This window comes from Eulemur rufifrons, chromosome 18 (assembly GCF_041146395.1).
Source record: "Eulemur rufifrons isolate Redbay chromosome 18, OSU_ERuf_1, whole genome shotgun sequence".
In the NCBI taxonomy this organism is placed as follows: domain Eukaryota; kingdom Metazoa; phylum Chordata; class Mammalia; order Primates; family Lemuridae; genus Eulemur; species Eulemur rufifrons.
Window position 1 is genome coordinate 12,541,416 of NC_091000.1, and position 17,185 is coordinate 12,558,600.

General features: G+C 41.5%; 1 protein-coding gene across 1 annotated transcript in view; it reads right to left on the reverse strand.

Moving 5' to 3' along the window:
- The window catches only part of ENPP6 (ectonucleotide pyrophosphatase/phosphodiesterase 6), an 88,164-nt gene that overhangs the window by 29,105 nt on the left and 41,874 nt on the right, over positions 1–17,185 (reverse strand). The window contains exon 3 of the mRNA XM_069493479.1: positions 1,923–2,034. Coding sequence (XP_069349580.1) covers positions 1,923–2,034 — 112 coding nt within the window. The remainder of the gene's footprint in view (positions 1–1,922; positions 2,035–17,185) is intronic.

Genomic DNA, 17,185 nt, shown 5'->3' on the forward strand with positions numbered 1-17,185 from the left:
ACACACACACACACACCCCATCACTACCACTACCAAAACCCTTCCCATTCCTAAATGTTCTCCAAGGTAAAGATGTAATTCTCGAGTATACTGTTGCCTTGTCATACTTGAAAAGGGAAAAAGAACAGCTTCTCTAAAGGAAATAGAGCCCAGTACTTATTCCTCCGCACTCTGGTGTCCCTCAGCACAGGGAAGTCTGCTTAGACTGGCAGCCTGTGAGCCAGCACTGGCCTGGGGGTCTCACGGCTGTGCGCTATGTGCTCTTCTACCTGTGGTCACTGGGTGGCAGAGAGTGGGAGTCCATTTGGCTGTTCAGGCGAGATAACGTGAAAAGGATGACACTGCCGAACAGACTGTTGGGTAATTTAGAGGTATTTGTATGACATCTATAATGCAAATTTTCACATTTGGCAAGGCAGCGGGCTGTGGGGATAGCTAGCGTTTTGGATATGTTGGAAGCAGCAGTGGTGAGACGTGGAGCTGCCCCGGAGTTCCAGCTCGGCTCACTGCTGCGTGTGCTGTGCTATTCTGCTTGGCTTGCACAAAGCTAGACTGCGGCACAATATTCCAGCTTGTCCCATGTGTGGTTTTCCAGCACTTGTGGGCAAGGAAAAGAAAGGAGAGTAGGTAGGAGGCAGGATCACATAACACACAGGATTTGCAAACCATCTGAAGAATATTTATTTAAAGGTTACTCCCCCAGACTCTGCTCCTTCCTTCTTCCCCCAGAAAAAAAATTATACTTTTAGATTTGTTACTTCTCAATTTTTAAGTATTTTAAACCCATTTTCTCTCCAACCTGTCAATCAGAGCATGAACCTTGATGTGCCCAAAGGACCCTTTTGATAGGTTTCATTGGAAGTGGAATCATTCTAAGAAGTGGTGAAGAAAGGGTGGTGTTTTCTCCTTTTATAGATTTATGGGGGTGATGGCTGCTCACCAAGATGAGGCAGGCATGGCAAGAATAATTCCGTATCGGGTCAGCTCTGTGTCTGGGGCAGTCTTCGTTGCAGGCCGGTTCATGTGGGTAGTGCTAGTGACCTGCACACTGTGCTTAGGGTACCTTGGCTCTTGGGACGTGCCCGGCTTGAAGCCAGGCTTCTTCTCTGGGAGGATGAAGGTCCTACCCTGGTCTCTGCTCTCTGATTCCTGTGGGTCTCCCACCTGGCCACACCCAGGAAGCCCACTCTGCAGCCAAGGTGACCTCAAGTCCACCCCTGGAGAATTGAGAGCCCCCAACACCCTGAGCCTCTTGGTTGCTGGTTTCTGATGCAGACCCCCACCCATCTCCCATCTTAACTTCCACTTACAGCAATTTCTGAGACTGACTTGAGGCTTTGTCCTGATCTGTCTTGTTGATCAGATTCCCTGACAGACTCATGTGTGCTGTTTAGGATAACATTACTGATTTCTACATTTTTCAAACGGCATGTCATGATTCCATGTGGGAGGGAAGAAACAGATTCTGTGTTCTAATATACTAATAATGTACTTTATACATTTCCAAGAAGGGTTAGGGTAGGCAATTTTCCCAAAGTTATCTGACCACAGATCCTCCCTTTCTACCAAATACTTATTAATATCTTCTGAGATACAATTGTTCACTAAATCATTATTAGGAAAGTGCTGACATTTACATTGCTTCTCCATTGTCCAATAACATATTAATAAAAAAGGAGGTTCCAAACCCCTGGGGACTTTTTTGCTCTCAATTAAACATTTCCAGGGATTGCCCCTGCAAAAGTGAAGTCACTTGCTCATAATTATCTCCTACTATCAGTTGACCATCACCATGCAAGAGGCTCACCACTCTCTGAGACACTATTTCACCCCCACCAAGCCTTCTCCATTCACTTTGGGATCCATGTTTGCCCTGGAAGCAAGGAAGAACAATGGTATGGCTGAGAATTCAGGACACTTACTTGAATGAGTCAAGAGCATCGCTGACTGCATTGGCAAAATTGATATCCGTTGGGACATTTTTATATTCTAGGCAGTAAGTAGGTCTGACACCAAGAATCTCAACCTCACAGCCTGAGAAGGAAAAAGACGGCAAATAGTTAACTCTGTTCAATAACCAAGATAGGTATGAGCCTATTTCAGGAAGCAAGCACCATCAGTCAAAATAAGGGTTGTTATATTTTCACAAACTAAAATAACTTATTGCTGATAGGTAGTGTATTTAACTGTTATCATGCTTAACTGTAGCAGAGGTTCTCAAATGTCACTCCTATGCAACACTGGTGTCCCGTGGCAGAGATTGGCAAGGGTCAGATAGTGGCTATCTTTCTCAATTTGAAACAATACAAAAATTAATCAGTATGCACCATACCTCAGTTAAAACATTTTTCCTATGGATTTTTCATGATGACTAAGTCTTCTAGTGTACTTGGCTTATTCTAGAATCAAGTATTAGGTAATATCTGATTAGTCTAAGAATTGTAAAACAAATATTTCACTCTCCTGTGGTCTTACACAAAGACTTAGAGGTAGATTCGCAAGCTAACAATCACTGAGTTACAGCAAGGATTCTGAGCCATGACCTTGCCTGTCCCAAAATGAAGTAAAGGAATCAAAAGTGTTCAGATGTGAATAAGCTCAGCTTCTCTGCCCCAGACTCTTGGACAAGTAGCAGTAGTTGTCCTGAGGAAGAGATTCCCAACCATATTAGGAGAACATAGAGCAGGAGAGGCATGAGCCCGTCTCAGTTTACGGTAGTTGAGTAAATACTTATGGGGCACCTACTATGAACTAGTCTCCATGTTCAGACGTAGTGGAAACAAGAACGATCAGTCGGGGTCTCCATCCTGCAGCATCCCAGAGTCTAGTGTAGCGGGAGGGGACACGCGGGAAGCAGTGGGATGCATGAATGAGCTGCACACTGCGATGCGGGGTGTTTACTTCAGGTATGATTTACTCCTGAAAGCCTTCCTCGAGTCCCCACATTGGGCTCAATATTACAGACTTGGCCGAGGCAACGGGGGATGAGGTGGGGCTGGAAGGATGTCCCAGGCAGAGAGAGCAGCATGACCAAAAGCTCAGACAACAAAGGATACTGTGTGTGTGGAGAGCTGTAGTGCAATAAGATGTGGGCAACAGTGCCCGGAGACCAGATTGGCTCTTCCTGGTAGCCCAGGGAAAATGATTCCCGAGGTGGAAGTGAGTGAAGTGGGGCAAGCAGGGAGTGTGGGGGTAGGAGTCCCTCTGTCAGGAAGCACATTGACCCCACCGCAGGCACATGGGCCAGCTGGTTACAGCTGATTTAAAGGACAGCAGGGCAGCCTCCTGGAAGAATCTCTTCATCCTGCATATCATGGCAAGACCAGGGTGCGCCATGGGAGGCACCATCCCGTTCTGCCTGATATTTTATCTGGGGAGCAGGGCTGTCTAGGACAACTGAGAGAGAACTTTTCATAGAAGGCAGAGAGGGATGCTCCCTTTCCCGGGACATGTTTATTGAGGAGGACGAATAGGCTAGGTGACCCAGAAATAAATCTTGCTTATAGCTTCTGGGAAAACACTCATTATCATAAGAAATATTAGTGGAATCTTGACTGGTTATATCACTTTAGATATCTGTGTTGTATTTGTTGAAGGTTATTTTTGAACCCCATGTTCAGTGCCAGAAACCCAAAAGCAAATAAGACATTGCCTACTCTTTCAAAGTTTAGCAGCCTTGTACAATGTGACCAGGTGTCTGCTTCTGGCATCTCTGACACATGTGTATGTGAGCTTGCAACTAATACAGTTTTGACCATGGTTTTACAAATAAAAGAAACAGCATGTTTTTTTTTTTTTTGGTGTTTGCACATGAACACCAAACCATAAGTGTTTTTGTCTGATCAACAATAAGCATGTTTGTTAGTATTATCAAACATATGTTCTCTTAATAATTTTATTTTATTAAAATGAATCTGGACTTAAGACTGGCATAGTAATATGGTTTGCCTGAGAAAATTACCCTTGCCTCAAGTTAGAGGAACAACTACTTTTTTTCTTTTTTATTAATTACATGTAAAGTTCTATAGTATGGTTAGAAGCAATAGGTGACAAAGCAAAGCTATTGTTACACTGTTAGGGAATTCTTTATTTTTAGAAATCATAATTCATTTTAATTTAATCAAGGGGCATGTCAACATCCTACCAAAGGCTAAGTGTAGGATAGAAGAATTGAGAGAAATTCCCCCAAAGTACACAAAATTTTCACTGAGTACAAGGTAACAGTTTATCAAAGACTAGGGATAGAACATCAAGTTGGAGAGAGATCTTCCAATTTGCAGAAAGTTATAGATAATGCTGGAGAGAAAAAGAACTCCTCAATGACCCAGAAATTTGGCAGCATAAATTCTCTATGTAAAACAGAGAGTTTTCCACTGGGCAAAGTCCTGCTAAAGTGATAAGCCTTATCTTTCCTCACATTTGATGCTAGTGGCAAAATGAATCTAACTAAATCTTCAAAAAAGCCTAGACCCAGCTCAGCTATAGGTTAGGTTGACTTTGATGCCTCCCTAGAGGCTTGACATAGGAAGGAATATGGACTTTTCTAGGGAAAATATAATTTGCTACAAAAGCTATTGTTCTTTTTCATACAATGTTCAACATATAATAAAAAAGCATGAGACATACTAAAAAGCAGTAAAATGTGTCCCATAATTAAGAGAAAAAATAATCAACAGAATTAAATCCACAGATGACATAAATGTTGGCCATAAAGGGCAAATGTGAAGCAATTTGTTTAAAAAATTATTGACTATTTAAAGCAAAATTAATAACAATACATTATGGGGTTTACAACATATGTATGAGTAAAATATGTGGCAATTAGAATATAGAGAGTGTATATGTGGACAAATTGGCATTATAAAATTAAAAAACTAACATCATTTGTGAAGTAATATAATATTTCAAGGTAGAACATCAATAAGTTATGGATGTGTGTTGAAATGTCTAGAGTAACAATTAGAAAAAAACATAACAAAATTCAAAATCAATAGAGAAGATATAATAGAATTCTAAAAGTACTCAATTAGTGGAAAAGACAGGAAAAGAGAAACACGAGAACAAAAACAGTTACGACAAGTAAAAAAATAGTCAACATAGGAGGCTTAAACCCCCAAATATCAATAATTATAACAAATGTAAATCAACTGAACAGTTTATTTAAAAGTCAGAGATGGTTAGACTGGATAAAAAAACAAGACCCAAATATATGTTGTCTACAAAAGAAAATTTTTAAAAATGTAAATACATTGACTGGTTTAAAAAGAAAAGGGTGGGAAAGAAGCTATACCATGCAACACTAAGTACAAGCAAGTTGATACGGTTATGTATCAGGCAAAGTAGATTTCTATAAAATACCAAATAATTAATGATGAGCCACTAGAACTCTTATAATTGGGTGGTGGGACAGTAAAATGATATGGCAACTTTGTAATTGTTCAATGGTTCCTTATAAAGTCAAATATACATCTACCCTATGAAACAGTAATTCCACCCATGGGTATTTACACAAGAGGAATGACTACCGAAAGCGTGCACAAGAATGTTCATAGTGATCTAGTCATAGTACCTCCAAACTGGAAATAACTCAAATATCCATAAATGTAAGAATGGAAAAACAAATTTTGATATATTTATGCCATGAAATACAACTGAACAGAATAAAAAAGAATAAACCACTGATATATGCCATACAGGGATGTACCTCTAAAACATTATTTTGAACAAAGAAGACAGACACAAAGAGTACTTGTGTCATATTAATAGTATGATTTCATTTATATGAAGCCTGAGATTGGACAAACCTAACCAATGACAACACACATCGGGAGGAGAGGTAATTGCCTGGAAGGAGGATTGCCTGAGTGATGGAAAAATTCTCCATCTTGACTTGAGTGGTAGTTACACGAGATGCATGCAATTTTGAAAATGCATAAAAAAATACTCATATACTCATATGACCTGTCCATGTTATTGCATGCAAATTATGTCTCGAAAATTAAAGCAATAATAATTTAATTGACTACCTATAACATTCACACTATTTTATTAAGATGTGAATAAACAAAGATAGTAGTGTGTAAAGATTAACAATAACAATCTGTTATTGACTGGCTGCTATGTGCCAATATATACTTAAGTGGACAAGCACTTTGCTTGGTACTCTCCTTACAAATCCTGTAATGTAGCTCATTTGACCTCCATTTTGCATACAAGAGACTGAGTCAGAGAGGTGAAAAGATTTCCCCATTGTCACAGGGCCAGCAACAGGAAGAGCTAAGATTTGAATCCAGTTTTTTCTGACTCTAAAACTTTAGGTATTATTTTAAAATGGGATCTGGCAACTTCAGACATGCAAGGGCAGAAAATATGCTTTATATACTATTAATATTTACTCAAGCTTACTGAGAAATAAGTCAAAATAAAGAACTCAAGACTGAACATCAGTGGGGTTTTAATATAAACAGCATTAAGCAATGAAATGGCAAAACATAGTTAAGCCTAAGCAATAAATAATAAGGTAGTTATGTGAAAATATTTTATTGAAAAATGAGGTGCATATTGAGCATTTTTAACGTAATAATCTGGATCTAAAGTTCAAAATTATTTCAACAAAAATTGGGAGTGTGTGCCAGGGAAGGGAGGGAAGGCAGTTTCATTGTTGATGAAGGGAAAGGATGGTCAATAGATAATGTTTCATTCTAGATATTGATTTAAAAGGTTTGAATATACAGAACAACAGTTGTATGCATAACTTCCAAATCACTACGGGAAGAAAAAGGAAGCATAAAAAATTAGTCAAATATCAAAGTACATAAAAGTGAAAAAAAGAAAACATCCAGGAAGCATAACAAAGGAGACAACCAAATCTACTCATTTCAAAATGATTATGAATGGATTAAACTCTATTTTTAAAGAATGTCAAGGTGACGCAAGAAACAAAATCCAACTGTAAACTATTTACAAAATTCACATTCGAAATAAAAGGACACAGAAAGAATAGACACAAAAGAATGGACCAAAAGAATTCTCCAAAAAATAGGGTATGTCAATAGTATTAAAATAGATGATGATATCAAAAGCCTGAAACAAATAGAAATCCACATAAATAGTTGTGAATGTGTATATGGTTTATATATCATAAATACCTGCACACAAACAAATCTTGGAAATATAAAGTGGAAAATTGCCATCTTGGAAGTGGAAGTTTTTAATGACAATTCAAGATATTAAGAATAAATAGAAACGTAGAAGATTTGAATGTTAGTACCAATAGGCTAGATTCAATAGATATTGAAAATTTTATCTTATTAGCATAGAACGTGCATTCATTTCAAATATAACTGTTGGAAAAACTGATCACATTCTAGTCTCAATAATTTCCCCAAAGCAGAAATTTTATAGGCCAGAATGCATATTATCTGATCACAGGTAATAAAATTAGGGATTAATCATTAATAGTTAACTAAAAATAAATCCAACTACTTATAAATGAAAAAGAAACCTTTATGCGACTTGATGTAAAGGGGAATGAAAACTTTACTGACAGGCTAGTTATTAACCACAGTGAAAAGTCTACATTTCAAAACTTCAGGGGATGCATTTTCTTTTAGGTCAGAAGCAAATCAGGAATGTTGCTGTCACCACTGTCATTTATTACTGTTACAGAACTTCTCATCAAACGAGAAAAACAAATAAGAAATGAATGCTGGAACTCAGGAGGCAGCACGAAAGTTGAAAGTTCCTCTGCAGGAGCACTGTAAGAACTTTCTGTCTAACCCGTGGCAAAGCACTCACACTGCTTCATGACACAGTCACAAATACGCACTCGGCAACAGAAACAAAGTTTCACCAGATTATGGGCAATGCATACAAATACTTTCTTCTTCTATCGTATTCTGTTCCATTTGTTTTGGGGTTTTTTTGTGTTTTTTAATGTTGACTTAAATCAACTTCACTGCCAGTACGGACCAAAAACTGTGTTTGAAAAATACCAAAATGAGGTAGTCACCTAAGGGTGTGTTCCTGAATCACTTGCATCCGTTGAGACTACAGCTTTTACTGTATACATGCTTTGCCTAGCAAACCACTGCTAGGAACATATTCTAAGAAAATAAAGTTGTATATATACGCATCTTCTTACAATGTTATCTATAAAATAGAGGAGCAATTTAAACATTTGAGAATATGGTTAAATTATATTATAGTATGTCCACATAATGAAATACTATGCAGGCATTAAAATAATTATGTCTTTGTATTTATTGACATAATATTTTGAGTGAAAAGGGGCTACAGAAATAGTGTACAAAGGATGATCTCCTTTTGTAAATATTTAAAGCATATTCATGGCTAAAAACACAATGGAAGTAAATACAACAAAATTTCAGTGGTGACTGGTTTGGTAGACTTTTTGGGGTTTTTAAACTGAAGACATTCCAAATACCCTTTTCCCTTTCCATCTCGTACCATAAAAAGGAGGAAAGCTTTCTCACTTTCCCAGGTTCCCTTGTAGCTAGGGATGGTCATGTGACCCCGCACAGGCCCGGAGATCTGCTGAGGAGCTCAGGGTGGGAAGCTTTGCTTCCCCGTGAAAGATAAAGGCGCCCTGTGTGCACGTTCCCCCAGCCCCTCTTTTCCAGTTTGGAATGTGGGGTGAAGACAGGGTCCCTGCACCCGCAGCAGTCATCTTGAAACTCCACGGCCACAGCATGAAGATAAAAAGTCAGTGTGCTGAAATGAAGCAGAGGTGTATATATAAAAAGTCTGGGTTGTTACGATGCCATTGTTAAGCATCGGAACCGTATAAAGTACTTCTTGCTGTGTGATACAAATAAACTCTTATGTGTTTATCCACTCTAAACTAGTTTCTATATTACTTGCAGCAAACAGTTCCTAACTGGTCAGAGGGATCATGGTGACTTTTACATTCTTATTTATTGCTTATCTGAACTAACTTTTCCAAAATAAATGCTATTTTGGTAATAAGAAACCAAAACTTATTTTTTGGTGATAACTTCCAACTTCCTTCTAATATACCAACTAGGACACACAAGTTCCATTGTATGAATATATCACGATTTATCCATTCTACAGTTTTTGCACATTATTGGCTTGTTGCCAGTTTTTAAATATTATGGATATGAATATTTTTGTGCATGTTCTTTGGTGCATTAGGTGCGCATTTCTGTTGGGATATGCATATGAGTAGAAGTGCTAGATTTGGGGTATGTACATGTTCAATTTTATTAGATAACGCCAAAAAGTTTTTTGAAGTTGTTACATCCATTTGCTCCCACCAGCACTTTGAGACTTTCAGTTATTCAATCCTTACTGATGCTTGGATTTGTTGGTTTTTAAAATAACTCATTTTCCATTTTCGTGGATGTGACTGTCAAGGTCTAGAGAAACAGGACCAATAGGATATCCACACACCTATATAAATAGATTTCTTATGAGGAATTGGCTCACACAATTATGGAGGCTGAGAAGTCCCACGATCTGTCACCTGCAAGCTGGAGGTCCAGGGAAGCCGGAGGTTTTAATTGTATGAATTCAGTCGGAAGGCCTGGGCACTAGGGGCTGAGAGCAGAAGCTGATGTCCCAGCTGAAGCAATCAGACAGAAAGGGACAAAGTCTTCTTTAGCCTTTGTTCTGTTCAGGCCCCCAAAGGATTGGATGGTCCCCGCCTACATTGGGGAGGGCCATCTGCTTTACAGGGTCCCCAGATTCAAATGCTAATTAATCTGGAAACACCCTCCCAGACACATCCAAAAATAATGTCTAATCTGGGCACCCCTCAGTCAGTCAAGATGACACATAAAATTAACCATCACAGTGGGTATGAAGAGTTATCTCATTGTACTTTTATTTTGCATTTTCTCTAATAACTCATGAGGTTGAATATCTTTCCATATGTTTATTGACCATTTGAATACCCTGTTATATTAAGTGTCAGTTCAAATCTCTTCCATATTTTTTCTATTGAATTAGCTTTTTCTCTTTTATGTGCAGGAGTGCTGCATATATTCCAGGTGGGCAACTTTTTGTTTGTTTTTTTTCCTCCCACTTTGTGATTAGCTTTTCCCCTTAAGGATGTCTTCCCATGAAAAGAAGCTTCTTGTTTTAATGTCTCCTTCCTCATTTTTCTATATTAGTGCTACTTTTTTCCTGCTTAAAACAATATTTTTCTTATCCAATATCATGAAGATATTCACCTATGTTTTCTTCTAGAAGCTTTATGTTTTACAGTGTATATTGAGATCTACAATCCACCAGGAATTACCTAGAATTAATTTTCATATATGGTGTTAGATATGAGTTAGAAGATATGCATTATTTTATGTATATATCCAATTGATCTATTATAATTTTTTGAAAGGACCATCTTTTATTACTTCTCAGCAGTGTCATTCTTGTCACAATCAAGGCATTGGACCATATATTTGTGGGTCTATTTCAAAAAACTCTAACCTTTACCCTTAGATTATTTGTTCTTTCATAAGTATCATTTTGTCTTAATTTTTGTGTCTATTTCTAACGGAATAAATCTTCCTGTTTTGCTCATTTGACTCAAGATATTAATAGTTTCTGCTATTCTTGAGACTGCATTTTTATGTAAATTTTAGAATCAACTTGTCAATGCACATACACATGCAGAAACACGCAAACACGTGTGTGCAAACGAGCACACACATGCATACACAGAGGTGGGATTTGGATTATACTGAATCTATAGATTAATTTTCAGAAAATCGATATAATATTAAGACTTCCAATTTATAAGCATAAAATATTCCTTCGCTTATTTAGATTTCTCTAGTTTTTTATATAAAGTTCTTGAGCCATTTTTATTATATTTATTCCCACGCCTTTCATGTTTTCTATTTTATTATGCATAGTATTGGCGTTTAAATTTCATTTTCTAATTTTTTTGTTGCTAGTATATATAAATACAAGAATTTTTAAACATTAATTTTGTATCAAAATGCCTCTTATTAATTCTAAAAGTGAATTCTTTGGGGCTTCTTCATAAACAGTCGTCTGTGAATAATGACAATTTCCCTCCCTTCTAATGGTTTTACTTTTCTCCCTGCCCCACTCCCCAGCTCCCCCAGCTGAACAGGACCCTCAGCGTGACTCTGGGTAGAGGTCAGATTTCTGAACACATTTCACCATTGACTATAATGCTTGCTGTTGGTTTTGGTAGATATTCTTTACCAGATTAAGGATGTAGTTTACTAGTTACTCAAGTTTATTCTAATAAATTCTAGTTTAGTTTACTCAGTTTTTATTATGAATGATTGTTAAATTTTATCAATTGTTTTTTATGTGTCTACTGACATAATCAAATGATTTTCTCCTTTATCCTATTACAGCTATGAATTATACTGATTTATTTTTAAATGTTAAACCTGGATTTTCTTGTAATAAACCCAACAGGTTGGCATATATTATTCTATTTATGTATTGATAGATTCAATTTACAAATATTTTGTTTAGAATTTCTGTATCTATGTTTATTTGAAAAAGGTGGTCTTGTAATTTTACTTTCTTTTAATATGCTTGTCACATTTTAGTATTAAGATTATAATACCCTCATTATAGAAGTGATTATCTTTATACATTCTCTGAAAGAATTTGTGTAATATTGGTATGTTTTTTTCTTTAATGTTTGCAAACTTCACTAGTGGAGGCATCTGATACTGAGATATTCTTTTTTTTTTTTTTTTTTTTTTTTTTTTTGAGACAGAGTCTCACTTTGTTGCCCAGGCTAGAGTGAGTGCCGTGGCGTCAGCTTGGCTCACAGCAACCTCAGACTCCTGAGCTCAAGCGATCCTCCTGCCTCAGCCTCCCGAGTAGCTGGGACTACAGGCATGTGCCACCATGCCCGGCTAATTTTTTTTTTCTATATATATTTTTAGCTGTCCATATAATTTCTTTCTATTTTTTTTTTTTAGTAGAGATGGGGTCTTGCTCTTGCTCAGGCTGGTCTCGAACTCCTGAGCTCAAACGATCCGCCCACCTCGGCCTCCCAGAGTGCTAGGATTACAGGCGTGAGCCACCGCGCCCGGCCGAGATATTCTTTTAGGGAAGATTTTTAAAGGTTTAATTTAAAAATAGATATGGAAGTATTCCAATTTTCTATTTCTTTTGTCAGTTTTGGTAATTTTTTTCCCCCAGAAATCTGTCTATTTTATCTACGTTTTCAAATACATTGATATAACAGTAGCTTTTCTAGTTGTTCCTGGAGAGACAAGTTGTTTCAAAACAACTTAGCCTATCATTTTACCAAGTAGAACCCCAAACTTCAATAGATAATTTTTAAGCATCAAAAGTTATATTTTATTAGAATTTTATTTATATTTTATTAGAAATGCATCTCTTAATGAGAGGAATAGGGGTGCTTTTTTAAATTAATTCATATATCCATGGATGAATAGGACTGATCTCTAGAATGAGTCAAGTGCTCAGAAAGTTGTTCACATAAGTAGATGGAAATAGAAGTAGTTTGTTGTACCAATGTCATTTAATTCTTTGAACTGCTTCTTTGAATGCCAAAATTCACACAGTGATCTATCATCATAAATTTTTAAATAATATTTCAGCTGACAATTAAGTTTTTCTTGAATAATTTAAAAGCAAACATTGAAATGCCTTTTTTAAAGTTTTGCTATTTTGTCACCAGATTCGTTCAGTTTCTCCACACTTACACCAATATTCTGAGCTGTCCATCTGGTGCTGGAGGCATTTATATACTGCAGCAATGCCCCTTAGTGGGATTCTTTATGGGTGACAGGTATGCAAAGTAGGAGAAGGGCATTTTTCAGTCAGCATGATTATAGCAACATATATGAAAGTTGATGATCTTGGAACTGATTCCCCTAAAACTAATATTGTCCTTGGAAGTTCTGGGGAACCCAGTTTGAAGCCCCCTGAACTGGGAAACCAGGCAGCAGCAGCTCTACTCTGTGGGTCCTGTAATATCCAGAAAGCAGCAGGGCATGAAGTGGTGTTGGGAGTTGGAGGTGAGAGGTGAGATCAAGTTACTCTCTTCAGGGTCATCCCACTACTGAGGCTCTGTCAGCAGAGCAGAGAGGGGAAGAATCTTCATAGCAGGGCAAATGGGGCATTATAATTTACTATCTATTCAGACGGTCAGACAATAGGTGGAGACGATCCCATCTCAACTCATCAGAGATGCCCTGGATGCAAGCCCTGCACACTCTCTGAATTGGGGTGGAAACTCCACACCTCCACGGGCCTGTGAGGAGGGACTGGACCAGCGCCCAGGTGGACAGAGACTTGGGCAAGTGCAATCCTTCTGCTCTGTCTGTCCGGATGATCTCTCCCTGGGGAAATCTCAAAAGGAAAAACATTTTACTTTACATCTAATGTTAAAACCTAGAATGAGTAAACGACTGGCAAAGGAGACAGCCAGCAATAAATGACAGTGACAATGCAACAGAACATGAAATAAGTTAAATTGGTAGTTTAGAGAGAGCAAAGTTAATTATTCCAAGGTGAATTTGTGCGGGTGCTTTGTTGTGTTTTCTTTGGTCTTTGTCAGAGAGAACTCAGCAATCGGGAGTGGGTAGCGTTGTGTGGATCCCATGAGACAGCTCTCTGGGCGGGAGTCTGTGGGCTCCTCTGCTGGGTCTACCGCAGGCCCAGTCTGTGCTGTGGGTGCGCGTTGCACAGCCTCGCAGGCTGCTGCCTCCAGGCTTCTGTCATGGCTTCAGGGGAGGCGTGGGGCTTGGTCAAGTGAGGTCATTGCAAGTCACTCCCACAGGACGACCGAAGACCGAGGAAAGCAGGGGTTTCTGAATCTCTGCCTCAGGGATCCGTGGGGAAGAAAACCTCAAAGGCAATGGCCTAGATGTTGCAGTTTCAAAGATCAGTCAGGAGCCTGGGAGCAAGATTTTGGTCTCATGAAAACTCTGAGTACATGTTTTAGCTTTCTTCCATCTTGTTTCCTCATCATTCCCAGGGAATGTTGAAGGGAATTGCACCTAATTAGGGCTCATTTTTTAGGACCTGTCCTTATCTCTGTCTAGAGTCTGCCTTCCCGCTGGGTATTCCCACCTCAGGCTGGCTCCTTCCATAGCCTAACAAACAAATCCTGAGTCAAAAACACAGAGTTAGAGAGAACTTAAAGGACAACCAAGAGGGCCGTCACTAAGCACAGGCACTTTTGCACATGCACAAAAATATTTTAAAGCATTTCTTCTTCAAAACTCTTAATTTCCATCCGTCAGAAAATTATTTTGGTATGCTTATTTTTTTCATAACACTATTGGCTTAGGCCAAAAGTTGTCAAAACAAATATGCAAATCTGCAATGTCTACCGTGGGGATGGACAATGCCCCTTAGATGTGGCATCCCTGTGCAATTAACAGCATTCACAGCCGTACCCGACAGTCTAACATCAAATCCTTTCACGTGCGGCTGAGAAAACAAAGGCCTCGGGTGGGAGAGGTGAGCATCTCAAGGTCTCCCCGCCTGCCAGCCACTGGCCCCAGCTCTGGTGCTTCCCCACTGAGCACACGGCTTTCCTGAGTGAGACTTGCTTCCTGGCAGCTCTCTCCAAGGACCACCAAGTTGAGCCCATAAAAATCACATTTCTCCAAACTTCCTAGAGCGCAGGTCTCCCCTTCCAAGTGCAGCTCCTGCCTGCCAACCCTGACACATCTTGTAACAATAACCCCTGTGAGCTGCATTTTATGTGATGTGAGACAGGTGTGCAACTGTTGAATGCATGTCTCAAGAGAGCTTATTAAAACAGCTAAGCCAATTAACTCTCTTGGAAGCATGTAACCTTTTCCAGGAAAACACATCTGAGGCACAGAAGCTTGTGGGAACAAGTCCTTGGGGGAAAACATGGCCTTTGATCTCAGAGACAGTTTCCCCAGGGTCAGCCTGGCCCACGGGACCTTTGGCAGTGGCTCCCTTCTGATGTGGGGACTGGGAGGTGCTGGCCTGGGCACAGCGTGACCCTGCGGACAGGCCTCGTGCGCAGGGCTGAGGGCAAGCTGGGAAGACAAGCTAGATGAGAGCCAACTTGCCCATTAGAGCTGATTCTAAACTCAACTGAAAATGACCCACTGAGCACAAAAAGCAGCTAATAGGAAAGCCAGATGAGAGAAGTGTGGCATGTCCAGGCTGAGCGCTTTAGGAAGGGCAGGTGGTGAAACCACAGCAAGGCATAATGAGGCCACGGGGAGGGCTTTAATCTCCATATCCGCTGGTTAGCCTCCGATCGGGAAAAGCCTCTGGCCCAGGGTCAGGGGCTGCATTCCTCCCTCGTGGGACCAGGTGGGGGATGAATGGCCCGACTGGAATTCCAGCCCCTGGATGCCCCCGACACAAGCGATCGATAGCATCTTTGTGTCTGAGGCACACACTTTTAAGATCGTCCAAGTTTTGAAAACAATGAAATGATTACAGTAACTCCTTGCCCCAAACAAAGGAAGCCCCCTTGACTTTCTGCAGCACATGGTATTCCTGAGCGAAGCCTCGTCTCTGAGGGGCTGGTTTCCTGGTACCTGGGTCACAGCAGCCTGGACCTCGTCGGCATGCAAGGTGCCGACAGGCCCTTTAGTGCAGAGCGCAGTGGGGCTGCCGGAGCTCTAGCTCCTGCCTAGGGGCTCCTTCCCACCCCTCCACTTTGAGCTTGAGGTCTCTAAGCCTTGCAGATGCCCTTGTCCCCCATGCTGTGGGGGGGTCCCTTGGTCTCTGAGACTCTTAAGGTGGTTCTGAGTCACACCCGGGCACAGCTGGGGCAGAGTGGGTGTGGCACACCTGGACCCTGCACAGCCTCTCCTCTGCGACCTTTGGACAAGCAGCTGGGGGGCCGGCTCTGAGAAACCTGTCACCCCAGGGGCCATTCTGCCCAGGACCATAGCTCCACACCTGCATGGTCCTGTGTACGGTGCTCTTTGCCCACTGGTTTCTGCCCCCTGAGCCCTGAGACAGGACACAGTCAGGCTCTGTCCTCTGCCCCTTCTCCATGGACCTGGTGGCCGGCTCCCTCTGCCCACCCCTTCCTGGGAACCTGCTGCCTGTCCTTTTCTGGTCCTCACGGCCTATTCCAGAATTTTCTCAGTAGTTTGAAACTGGGTTTGTGTTTCACTCTGCAGCCTTTGCAGCAGAGGGCGTGCTCCGTGGAGAAGGGAGGAGCAAGGGATGGAGAGAGGCCGAGTGACTGTCCCCAGATCTCACAGTGGGTAAGTGGCCGAATGGATCTGGAATCCATGTTCTGCCTCCCTTCCTTAAATGCCCTTGCCTGAGTTCCCCGAGTGCTCCAGCGAAGTGCCGGAAACGGTAGGGAGAGCGGGAGGGACCAGCAGGGAGGGGCAGGTGTCTCTGAACACAAGCGGCTCAGGTGGGGTTAAAGTGCCACCTCTGTGTCCCACCATGGCAAAATCTCTCCCACAAACGTTGGATCTGATGGCCAGTGACCCACAGACCCAGGAGAGGCACAGCACCAGCCCCCTGACCCACCTTTCTTGCTCCAGGAGGTGTCTGGTGATGACAGAGAATGTGGTGGAGGCCTAGGAGGAGGCCAGACAGTGTGGAAAGGGTTCAGGACGGCCCCCAGCCACCAACAGCCCAGGGCTCCCGCATCCCTGGCTGAGGACTGACTTAATGCGGGATGTGCCTGGTTAGAGCTGCTTCTTCGCTTGGCCAGGACCCCTCCCCTCTGAAGCTGCCACTCCCAGGTGATGCTCTGGGAAGGCCAGCAGGTGCCAGCAGCCCCAGGCCCTCTCCAGACTTGGGCAGGACACAGGTCACAGTACTGGGCCCTCGCCTGGGGCTGCAGTCAGACAGCTGTGGCAGCCCAGCTCGCTCACTTCCTACTGCCTGTTCTCTGAACTTCCCTTTCCTCAGCCCTGTAGAGCTGCGGAGGGAGGCGGCAGGGAGCAGCCTTTCCCTGGGGTCCTCTGGAGAGCCCCTGCTGGGAAAGGGGTCCTCACTGGGGCAGCCCAGGCCGCCCAGGGAGGCTGCAGGTCAGAGTGCGGGGCCTGCACCAGGCGGGAGGCACATGGAGGTGGTGGGGCTCCCGCTCCCAGCCCCTGGCCTCCCACGCCAGCTTCTGCTCTGGGCCAGATGGCACTCTCCGTGGGAAGGAGCCTGGACCCCACACAAGCTCCGAGCTGGCAGAACACCTGGAACCCCAAGATCA